This window comes from Chanos chanos, chromosome 10 (genome assembly GCF_902362185.1).
Source record: "Chanos chanos chromosome 10, fChaCha1.1, whole genome shotgun sequence".
NCBI classification, from domain to species: domain Eukaryota; kingdom Metazoa; phylum Chordata; class Actinopteri; order Gonorynchiformes; family Chanidae; genus Chanos; species Chanos chanos.
In genome coordinates, this window is record NC_044504.1 from 8,389,420 (window position 1) to 8,401,041 (window position 11,622).

Genomic DNA, 11,622 nt, shown 5'->3' on the forward strand with positions numbered 1-11,622 from the left:
GATCCCATGCTCCAAGCAATACAATTCCCAGCATGCATTGCCAATCTGGGCACCAGCTTGCCCAACATGAACAGAAATGCACTCGCGCTACAGAAAGAGGGAGAAAAATAAGGTTTCATTACATGTTTTCTCAGCATTTTGTAGTCCAGTGGCCCCAAACAGATGATTATGATTTGCACAATTTACGTACAAGTTACATACTTTTATTGTGTAAACAGAAGATTTATGTCTTCCAGTTGGATAAATCCTTGGCTTGTTATGTTAAGTATAAGTGTACTGACAATTTTTTATTGCTGTAAGCAATTTTCGGCCATCTGCCCCACAATGCAGTACCCCATTCGTTAGCAAAAGGAACTTTGTTGTGAGGGGAAACTTCGTCATGTCAATGAAAACACTTAATGAATGTAATGAAATCATTGCAGTAAACCTATACTGACTGCACTCAACATTTTAACTACTGAACATTCTCACCGTTCTTTAAATATATCATTAAATCTAGAAAAACCATGGAGCTTTTCTTACCATTTTGTGTCCTCTCCTCAGACCGACGTTGAGGGTTCGGGAAGAAGCTAAGAATGGCGCAGATAGATTCGACACTCACATTTATGGGCGGCCAGTCTCAGAGCAGCAGCACTGTGTGTAATGATAGAAGTGAAAGAAGGTGATACCATCTGAGATGGAAAGCACAATAAGAAAATGAGGTTAGCACCTCCTATGCTCAGGGGAGTAGAGCTTATTGTTAGCTTGCAATATATTACCCTGAATGACTTGCACTGTATCACACATGCTAAGGCAAAAAAAATGCAACTCCTTATGTATACTCTAAAGCAATCAGTATAAATAATTATTTTGGAACTGGGAAACATTTAACTTCATTTACATCTGTGTGTTTTTTTGAGTTGTGAACATATATGTGACCTACTTTTATGAATTAGATTTGCACTGTGTTTTTGCTAGCATGAGTGGAATGGAATGTGATACATTCTCGTATGACCTGAATAAGCTTGAGTTGCAGGTGATTGAAAAGTTGTAACAAAATAGTTTCTCAGATTGACTCATAAAGGGAATTGTGAAAGAAATGACCAAACCTTAATTTTACCTTTGTGTGGTTCATTGGTCATTTGCAGACTGCTTAGTTCACATCCTCTCCTCTGTAACCTGAGTCAATTAGCTGTTATTCATTTGGGAGAAGTCAGGAAAACTCAACAATGGTGTTTATTCAACCAGGAAAACATTTACCACATATAGTGCACAGAACCCAGTGTAACATAAAGAAACAATACCCTGATTGATGCGACACAATGTTTAATGTACAGCGTATTTGTGCTGGGCATAAATCAAATGGTAAACTATACAGCGATGTTCTCAGAGATTTACACTCCATTTTGACATTTTTTTTATGTGTGTTGCCCTTACCTGATACTTCCAAATGTCACAGGCATTGTAAATGAAGGGTGGAGGAGAAAATTGTAGGGACCAGCTCACGACTCTTACCTCAACTAACCTATAATGTCGGATTATTTAACTGAGTGCATCACTGACAACGTATAAACCCTGATATATGAGAGAGAGAGAGAGAGAGAGAGAGAGAGAGAGAGAAAGTATATAACATATTACAGTATGGGAACATAATATCCATGTAAAACCACCACATATATTTGACATAATTCTGCTGTGGCAGTAAGTGGTTCGGGCCATTCACTCTTACCTGTTTTGGGCTGTGTATTCTTGTCTGGTTTCTCTTGTCATCCAGAACTCATACAGAACAAACTGACTGCACTTCATTGTACGTTCTGCAGGACTCGTGACGAAGTCAGAAGAGTACCTCTCCACCAGATGAAGTTTGTCCATAATATCTATCATCTAACATCTATTGCACCATGAATTTACTTAAATAAGACAACATTTATTATTATGTATTCATTATACAGATTTGTGATCCGACACTCTGTGAACATATCTGACCTGGGAAAGACATCTCACATGTAATGAGAAGAGAGAATTACCGAGATGAAACATCCTCTGTTCCATTTCACACAAGTGAAACATCCTTTCAAGGCAAGCCAGTTTTACTGCAAGACTGGCAGAGGTATATATCCTGACAGCTGCTAGACTCAAAGCGAATTGTCTTAAGTCATGTGTGGTTTCTGTCCAAGGCAAAGAAACAATGAGCAAGTGAAATGCCCACCTTCATCTGCTTTCTGACCAAGTGGTCAATACAGTTTTTTTTCCACTTGAGAAAATAATAACAGTATTTTACAATACTGGACAGATTATTCCAGAAGCCCTTATAAACTTCCCCTGTAAAAACAAATGGTGAAGCTGTCAGGGTGGTTTGGGAGCTAAGTGGAATGCAGGTCAGTTAATTATTCTTTTCTTAACTCATGTCTTATGTTCACTGACTTACCTTTTTGTGTTTATCCTTCTTTTGTCTGGATGAATTTGCAATCATGTCTATTCAGTGCCATAGTATTCAAAAGACTTTGTGAACATGTATGTACATCTTTCAAAAAGATGGAAAAAAGGGGAGGGGGGTATGTTCTTTGTCAGTGACATGTATGTCTATGATGATAGATGATTAAACTAACAGACCAATTAACCTCCTGCTTGTCTCTTTGTTTCTGGTCAGGTTATGACCACTTGTGTCCTTATGAATAACAAAGTGGACCAGATTTTTATGTTTATAAGCTTTACATTTATATTCCACACACACACACACACAAACACACACACACACACACACACACACACACCTCTGCCATATATATATATATATATATATATATATATATATATATATATATATATATATATGTGTGTGTGTGTGTGTGTGTGTGTGTGTAAAAAGTGCTCTGCACTTTAATCCACACCACACATACCAAATTAAATAAGGAAACAAGGAGGTATTCCCCACTCTTTCTTCATTCATACATTTACTAACTTTATAAGGAATGATTACAGGCTATAGACGAAAAAATAGATTTGTCGTAAAAGAAAGAAACAGCCAGCTGTCATCAGATATACTTACACATATACATTGCAATTACTGCAAGAATCGTCATGCACTATTCGTATACGGGTTTGCAATCGCCAAGACATTAAACGTTACAGGTGAGTCACTCAGATTTGTTTTTTCTTTTTTAAACGACTCGACTCATCTGTAGTTGGAGTCATTCGGGCAGCAGGGGGCGTTCACCGCCTTATGTTCACTCGAGACCGTCCCTTAACGTAACAGAGAATTTGGAAACAACGTAACGAAACAGACAATCTAAAGCAAAAATGAGTGTTTTAACAGAAGCTGTGAGAATGGCAGCAAAGATAAGACAGAATGTGTCTTTTGTTTTGAGTCACACCCACTTAGCCGTTTTCACTTAATGGTTTGTTTTGACCAGATACGCTCATATATCCGCCTGTGTTCGAGTTAAACTGGGTAATTTTCCATTCCGCCAGCGGGGGACGACTGCGGACTTTTAGACTTTCATCCTCTTTGCCAACCTTGAGAGATGGGTTTGGGCTTCATGCACTCTCGAAATTGCTTAATTATTATTATATTCATGTTTGCAAATCTGAAAAATCTGGAAATCTGAAGAGCTGAAATCCATGGTTTTAAGTTTGTATAAAAACTTTGTTTTGAGTTAGTTTGAAACATATATAAATAATAAAAATAGAAATACAGTTGAGAGATTATATGATTTTATATACTTATTGAATACGTTTATAGTGCCGTGCTGTTAAAGTGAGACTTTTCCGTACGAAGATAAAGGTTAACAGTTAACACAAATTACAATATGATATAGCTGGACGATTTACTAAGTTTTCCTGTCATTGAGGTAGCACTCCGTACTATCCTCTCCCAAAATATGTAAAGAGGAATGACTGGTTAAGGCCACGCCCCTCGGAGAACATAAATAGATCATCGGCTAAGATTGAGTATGACTGTCTCCCGGAGATCCACATCAACGGACGCCGAGAGGAGTTTTTAGGCAGCACAGGACCAACACGCCCTATCAGTAAACTTTTTCTTTTTTGCGCTTGAGAGCAAATTACCTTTCTACTACCAAGATGGTAAGATTATTTTGTCCCCTGATTGTGTCAGTATTTTTATGTGTATATTAAATGTCGTACTGAATCCAATTTGATAACATTAAACCACTGTCAATTTAATTAAATACAATTATGGTTTACTGACGAGAGAAGCGCCTCCTTGCTCTAAGTAATATTGTGTTACCACTCAAGTGGTGGCGCTGTTTAATTGCCTTTGGTGACTGCAGTTTTAGAACAAAATTAACAAAGAATTGTTTTAAGTGATTTGTAAGTGTCAGTGTTTTTAAAGTAGCATACTGAATATGAAAGATTAAGAAAGATGAACAGTAGAGTCTTAAGTCATGGTTTTACAGGGTGTGGTCAGGTATGTCTTGACTTGACATTGGGTAGGGATTCATGACTAGTCATCTGCCACTTCACTGAGAAATTAACGGTGACTCAGTAACAGTGTCATGAAACCTGCCAGTGTGTTCCTCCGTTACTATTACCATGGCCTATCTACATTCTTTTACATGTATGCTGCGTACTGTTACAGCTGCGTACCGTGTATACCACATTTATTATGTGGTAACTTTGATTCATTTTGAATAAATAAATTACACTAATCAGTGCAACAGGCCTGTGCAGTCACTCGACTCACATATACTCACTGAGGTTAGTTGAATGGCATGTTTAGTCTGGTATTAAATGTGTGGCCCGGTGGGAGAAATCTTAGGAACCGTCTCCAGAAATAGTTGCCTGTTGACCGGTTTAGTGGACCCCAAGTGATCACCGATCCTTTGGAAGACTTACTCCATGTGACACAGTAAGGGTCAGTGGTGCCTGCAGGAAGTAAAAATAGTTCTTATTCTGTGGTGTAGGTTACCCTACACTGATCTGGGGTTGCACTTGTGGTTAATTGTGGAAGCTGAAATTGGAGTTGGACAGCCAGCTAATATTTTCAGATCAAAATACTCTACCACTTTATCTGGGACATAACCAAGTCACATCCATCCATGCCCCACAAATTACATGACTGAGCAATATGTTCAAATCACTGAAAACCAGGCACTGTGTTGATTTTTTTTTTTTAATTATTACTTAAACTGTGTTGAATGTTTTGACAAAATTAAAATGTTGGTGTTTACTGGCAACTACTGTCAGAGGGTAACTATATGTCCTTCAAAATGTATGGTGAAGAAAGTGTTGACATTGCTATTTTGGCATGTCGTCACTCTTGTTTTCTGTTTTTGAGCTGTTTGTTTTGGTTCAGCGCTGGGCCCGGATCTCCTGTCACACCTGCCTTAGCATTTGTTTGTTGGCAGTATATCAGTTGTAACCTGAGGGTCTGTGCAGGGACAGTTTAGCATGACACACAGAGGATCTTGACCAGAATGTGGCTGAAGCCAGTCTTATTAGCTCTGGCAATGATCTCCTCGCTGCCTCCAATCTCTCTCTTACCCCGCAGACTCCATGAGGAATCTAAATGGTTAACTCGCAGTGTACTCAACTGAGTTATCAAACACCTACGTTCAACTACACACAAACTAGTGTGCATTAGCTATACATAATAACATGCTTTTTGGAGTGTTGTATAAACATATCCATACTTATTGTCCTCTCGAGTGCACAATGCACAATTAAAATGCTAGCACAAAATAAATAAGACCCAAAACAGCGCGATAACTTTCTTTTTCTCTCTGTCTCGTTGAAGCGTGAGTGTATTTCCGTGCACGTCGGCCAAGCTGGTGTGCAGATGGGAAATACCTGCTGGGAGCTGTACTGCCTTGAACATGGCATTCAGCCAGATGGGCAGATGCCCAGCACTGCACCTGTGGGTGGGCACGACGACTCCTTCACTACCTTCTTTAGTGAGACTGGAGCTGGCAAATATGTTCCCCGTGCTATCTTTGTTGACCTAGAGCCCTCTGTTATCGGTACGTACACAAAAGATATCATTAGATGGTAATGGAAAAGCAAGTAACACACTCTCAAGTTCAATATGCACAATATGTACCACGGAGTGTCTTACAAAGAAAAATATGTCTTTGCAGTAATAAAGATTATAAGAGTCACAGCGTTGAGGGAAGGATATGTAATAATATTTTTTCTGTTGTTTCACAGATGAGGTCCGTACAGGACCTTATCGTCAGCTGTTCCACCCTGAGCAGCTCATCACCGGAAAAGAGGATGCTGCCAATAACTACGCCCGTGGGCACTACACCATCGGCAAGGAGATCATTGATTCAGTCCTGGACCGGATTCGTAAACTGGTGCGGAAGCGAAGATGATGTTGCCCTCTAAAAAGATTAATTAATTGCAATTGATTACATTAATGGTTTGTTTTATGACTATTCACGCATTACACACTGGTTCTATAATGTAATTCTAAATATCTGTGCTTTTTGTAACAGACTGACCAGTGCACTGGTCTCCAAGGCTTCTTGGTGTTCCACAGCTTTGGTGGAGGCACTGGCTCCGGGTTCACCTCCCTGCTGATGGAGCGTCTCTCTGTTGACTACGGCAAGAAGTCCAAACTTGAGTTTGCCATCTACCCAGCTCCACAAGTGTCCACAGCTGTGGTGGAGCCCTACAACTCCATCCTGACCACACACACCACCCTGGAGCACTCTGACTGTGCTTTCATGGTGGACAATGAAGCCATTTATGATATCTGTCGTAGAAACCTAGACATCGAACGTCCATCCTACACCAACCTCAACAGGCTCATCAGTCAGATAGTCTCATCCATCACTGCCTCTCTGAGATTCGATGGAGCTCTGAATGTGGATCTGACAGAGTTTCAGACCAACCTGGTGCCCTACCCTCGCATCCACTTCCCTCTGGCCACATACGCTCCAGTCATCTCTGCTGAGAAGGCCTACCATGAGCAGCTGTCTGTTGCTGACATCACCAACGCTTGCTTCGAACCGGCCAATCAGATGGTGAAGTGTGATCCTCGTCACGGTAAATACATGGCCTGCTGTCTCCTGTACCGCGGTGACGTGGTGCCCAAAGACGTCAACACTGCCATTGCTGCCATCAAGACCAAACGTACCATCCAGTTTGTGGACTGGTGTCCCACTGGCTTTAAGGTGGGCATCAACTACCAGCCCCCAACAGTGGTCCCTGGAGGAGACCTGGCCAAGGTCCAGAGAGCTGTGTGCATGCTGAGCAACACCACAGCCATTGCCGAAGCCTGGGCTCGTCTGGACCACAAGTTTGACCTGATGTACGCCAAGAGGGCCTTTGTCCACTGGTATGTGGGAGAGGGTATGGAGGAGGGAGAGTTCTCTGAGGCCAGAGAGGACATGGCAGCTCTGGAGAAGGATTATGAAGAGGTTGGGATAGACTCGTTTGATGAAGATGAAGAGTATGAAGAATATTAGGATGATCATTTGGATGTTAATAGTCCATATACACTGTCATATACTGTCTGTACATACAGAGTATATACTGTCTATGCTCATTTGTATTTTGTCTGTGTTTTTCCAAATAAATCTCCCTCTTCTCTGATACACACATTTCAAACATTTGGAGTTGACCTCTGTTTCTTGCTTCTGCTGTCAGTCATGATGGATTCAACATTGAACTTACCTTTTATACATCTTCTATAACTTATGGCGTTAGGACAAGTTTATATCGCTGACAGTTAAAACAAATCTTGAAGAAACAAAGGTTTCTAACTTCACACATTCCATTTACAAACAAATATGTCATACAGAATAGTCAAGTTGAACTCATGAGCTTATACTGTCAGCTTTTTATCAGGTCTGTTAACGCCTCTCACGTAACAGAGCAATTAACTGTGACACACTGTTTGGTAAAGCATGTAAAGAGATCAGAAACTTATAAATTAGGGATATTTTTAAAGACATATTAAAATGCTATTATGCTTCGGATATACAATTATAAGTTTCAATAATTTAATTTTTAAAAATTAATCAAGGGTAAAATGGTTAGTAGATTGAACAAACATTACTGCGATAAGACTGTGCCACAATTATTAATCTATATACAATAATTGCTTTGTCACAACAAAGCAACATCGAGGCAACACCCTTTAATGCTGATGTACATCGTGGATGTGCATTCAGTGTCTCCTTATTTCTGTTTGAGACAAAGAAAAATAAAAGTATGACTTCATATCTTTTATATATCAAATATAAAACATGCTGTGATATGTATAGAGTTCATGCTATAATACATGCACATTATTATATACATGACGTTGTGTTGATTTCTTATTGAATCCTCAAAGAACAAATTCTTTAAAAGAATATTCAAGAATAACACATGTCCGTAACTTTTAAATATATTTCATCAGCTTTTTAAGGCTTGAGAAGAACTACATTTCCAAGAATGGGGGCAGAGCTGTTTTTAACTTTAATAAACTGAAAGCGCTTCCTGTTGTTCAAATTCAGATTCTAGTTCATCACGTTGTGGGGTATTCAATCCGAATTGAAACTCATCAACTGAACTGGTTTCAAACTGGTTTTTCAGAGAAGTGCAAGGATTACTGTGTGCAGAGTACCTCAAAGTCATTTGCCATGTTTTCTGTTGCATTGTTTTGCTCTTGCCACTACATGGCGCTATCGTCCAAAAGATAGGAAGGTCACAGACGTATTCAGAGGAGCTCAGACTTTACGCACGAAAATCAGAGAGAATGGCATGCAAGAGAGAGCTAAATCACTTTGCAATAGAGTAAACGATATGATGGCTTTTTGGTTAACAGGCGAGCACTGCGATCGAGACGAAACATAAATCTAACGTTACAGTCAAAGTTCCGCGTATTGTGCAGGCCAAACTGTGCAAAAGACTGCGGCTTCTCAGTAAACAGTTGTAACTAAATGTATAGTAGAGAGAAATTTCACAAGAAACAGGCGATCATGCACAGTATAAAGCCATCCTCGTCGGGGACCACACAGCAATAAACTAAAATCTTCATTTTCATTCAGTAAATCGAAGTCGTTTTTTGTCGCAAATTACGCCACAAGTTTTCCGTAAGCCTTTCCGTAGGCCAACTTCATTAAATTTCGTTCAGAGCTTGCAACGTTTTGACAGCTTAAATTGTTTGAATGAGAACTGTTCACATAGCGGGTGTGTGTGTGAACATCATATCGCTTACAAGCCTCTACGAAGAACCAAGCTATAATCTTCACATTTTTATACTGATCTAAGCTGTTGTAGGAGGACCAAATATCAGATCAATAGTCAGTCTGTTCACATTTTACAAAAAACTTTTGTATAAATTCTAACTCGAGAGACTGTGATATCGTTCAAAATCCTCATTAGACGGTTGGGCTTAGGCATGTTCCAGGCAAAGGGCACTAAGAAAGAAACAATCACTGAAAACCTCGTTGATCTCTAGATTTACAATTGTCAAGGTCAGCAAGATCAAAGTGACGTCGTATCTCAGTCGTCGTCCTAATCAATCTCCATGGCGACCTTAACCCCACCCCCACAACACACAAACACACACACATTCACATTCACACTGTAGTTATCATAAAACCCTAAACACACAAATACGCTTGCTCTGACCGGCAAACGTTGTAGAATGAATAACCCTTCAGCATTTTTAGTCCAGCCGCACTCCTAGAGTCAGTCCTCAGCACTTTCAAAGCATTAGACTGTATACGACATTCAGCACAAAGCTTTAGGCTGTATGCAGCATCGCTATATTTATTTACAACACAGTGATTCTGGTGGTTTATTGTATTCTGTTAACCAATACATAACAATAAAGATTAAAAAAGATATTATTTTTTTGCATGTGCATTTCTTGAGGTGTTTTTGTGCCCTCCAGTCATCATTATTTTTTTTTGTGAGCTTTATTGATTTTTTTTTTCTGCCCTTTGCTGTCTTGGCAATGAATCAATTAGTAGCTTATTTAATTATCGCGACATTAAGGGTGAGTGTTGAGCGCCTTTGATTGTGTGGCGTTGCCAGGTTGTCACAGAGGAGTATTAGTCGCAAAAAGACGACATCCATACGTGTCAGCAGGCCACTGAAGTCTGAATCTTAGACCCAGGAAACCTGTGCTCAAAATTGTTGTCTACATGAACTGAGAGGATGTTTAACATAACAGATGGTACCTGAGTGCTAACAGTATTAAGGTGTATTTAAAGATGCCAGAACTGTATTCTATTTTCAAAAGTACTTCGGACAAATGTTTACCATCTGGTTGCTATCGGAGGAGGGGCGACATAAACAAACCTCTAAATCTCCCATAAGGGATACTATGATATTATATGAATGTCTTTCTTACAGAGTTTTAGTGTGTTATCCTCATTGAAACATTTTTATTTACCCTCTCATGTGTATATACAGACCAACTAAAAGATTTTCCCCGTGCTTAGAAAGCCAAGGACCACTCTTCTCGGTCTGGAAGTTAATCAAGCGCGGGCTATGTGATACGTCCAAATGTTCCTCAGGGGAACCACTAAAACAAAAAGACTGTGAAATACTGACTGGAGATTGCCAATAGCCCATGGCTGTTAGTTGATTATATTGATCTGATTGATTTCTTACAGCTTTTCAGTCATTTCATCTGACGAGGTGAGCACTCTCTGTATAAACGGACTGAACCAAGGGCAGTCATATATACATCTTACTCAGTGATTAGATGAAAGTGCACCCAACTTTTAAGTAAGGATTTTTTGGGGATAAATCAATACTTTTTTATTCCCCGTTGGATCAATGCACATACATAGTCACTGATATAATCAGTTAGCTCACAGCTTTTTTTTGTGGCAGTATCGAACTGACCAAAAAGAAGAACGGCTCTCAGCTTCGGGTTTAATTTCCAGAGATAAATAGCCAAGAACACGTTACCTCTGTCAAAATCCACTCACTGACTCCACGTTAACATAGGAGGGGAAATATTGCATCTATATTTAAACTATCTAGAATCTGATACAAATTATTACAAGTTAAATAAACTAAAACACACACACACAAACGAACACACAATCAAGGACAGTAATAACTTTTCTCTGGCACATTAAGGAAAGGTTTGATGGTGTCTAATTGGTTGATCGGGATTTCATTTATGGCTGATTAAGAGAGCAGGGTCTGATGGGACTGTGCAGTGCTGTTGTGGTGAACAGGCCGACAGAGGGACTGGGGCAGCCTGAGAGAATTAGCTGATTAAAAGAGACAGTGAGCTAGCGAGGAGGAACGCAGAACAGAGCTGTGATTAATGTCTGCTAGTGGGTGGTGGAGTGTTTGTGTACTGTGTCACTTGTCAGGAAGAGAGAGTGAAATGTCTTCATCAATTTGTAGCCATTATCATGTCAATAGGCAAAGAAGGAGGGAGGGAGGGAGAGGGCTGAACTTCTGTCTCTACATCTGTATGGGCTAGCGCCTCAAATAATCACTCTCTCTCTCTCACACACACACACACACACATATACACGGAGACACACACCCTCCCTTCTGCGTCCCTCTTACCGTAAACTTGTTTAATTTAGCTGAAATAGTGAGCTGACAGGGCCTTCATGTTGATTAAACAGGCGGTGGGGATGTACACTGTCACTGTCAGTTCGGCAGGACATTGCTGCATAATGTCATTTGATTCATTATGATCAAAAACGT

General features: G+C 39.9%; 1 protein-coding gene across 1 annotated transcript; it reads left to right on the forward strand.

Moving 5' to 3' along the window:
- The first annotated feature begins 5,764 nt into the window (after positions 1–5,764).
- LOC115822068 (tubulin alpha chain-like) lies at positions 5,765–7,412 on the forward strand. The gene is made up of 3 exons (XM_030785719.1): positions 5,765–5,960; positions 6,148–6,296; positions 6,438–7,412. The coding sequence occupies exons 1-3, from the start codon at positions 5,780–5,782 to the stop codon at positions 7,410–7,412; spliced, it is 1,305 nt and encodes a 434-aa protein (XP_030641579.1). The 5' UTR covers positions 5,765–5,779.
- The last annotated feature ends 4,210 nt before the right edge of the window (positions 7,413–11,622 follow it).

What these genes read in the sequence shown, in the direction of transcription:
- LOC115822068 (XM_030785719.1), top strand. Translation starts at nt 5,780, where the DNA reads ATGGGAAATACCTGCTGGGAGCTGTACTGCCTTGAACATGGCATTCAG. An exon ending in CCTAGAGCCCTCTGTTATCG is followed by an intron (nt 5,961 to 6,147) that starts GTACGTACACAA and finishes GTTGTTTCACAG; the next exon opens with ATGAGGTCCGTACAGGACCT. An exon ending in TGGACCGGATTCGTAAACTG is followed by an intron (nt 6,297 to 6,437) that starts GTGCGGAAGCGA and finishes TTTTTGTAACAG; the next exon opens with ACTGACCAGTGCACTGGTCT.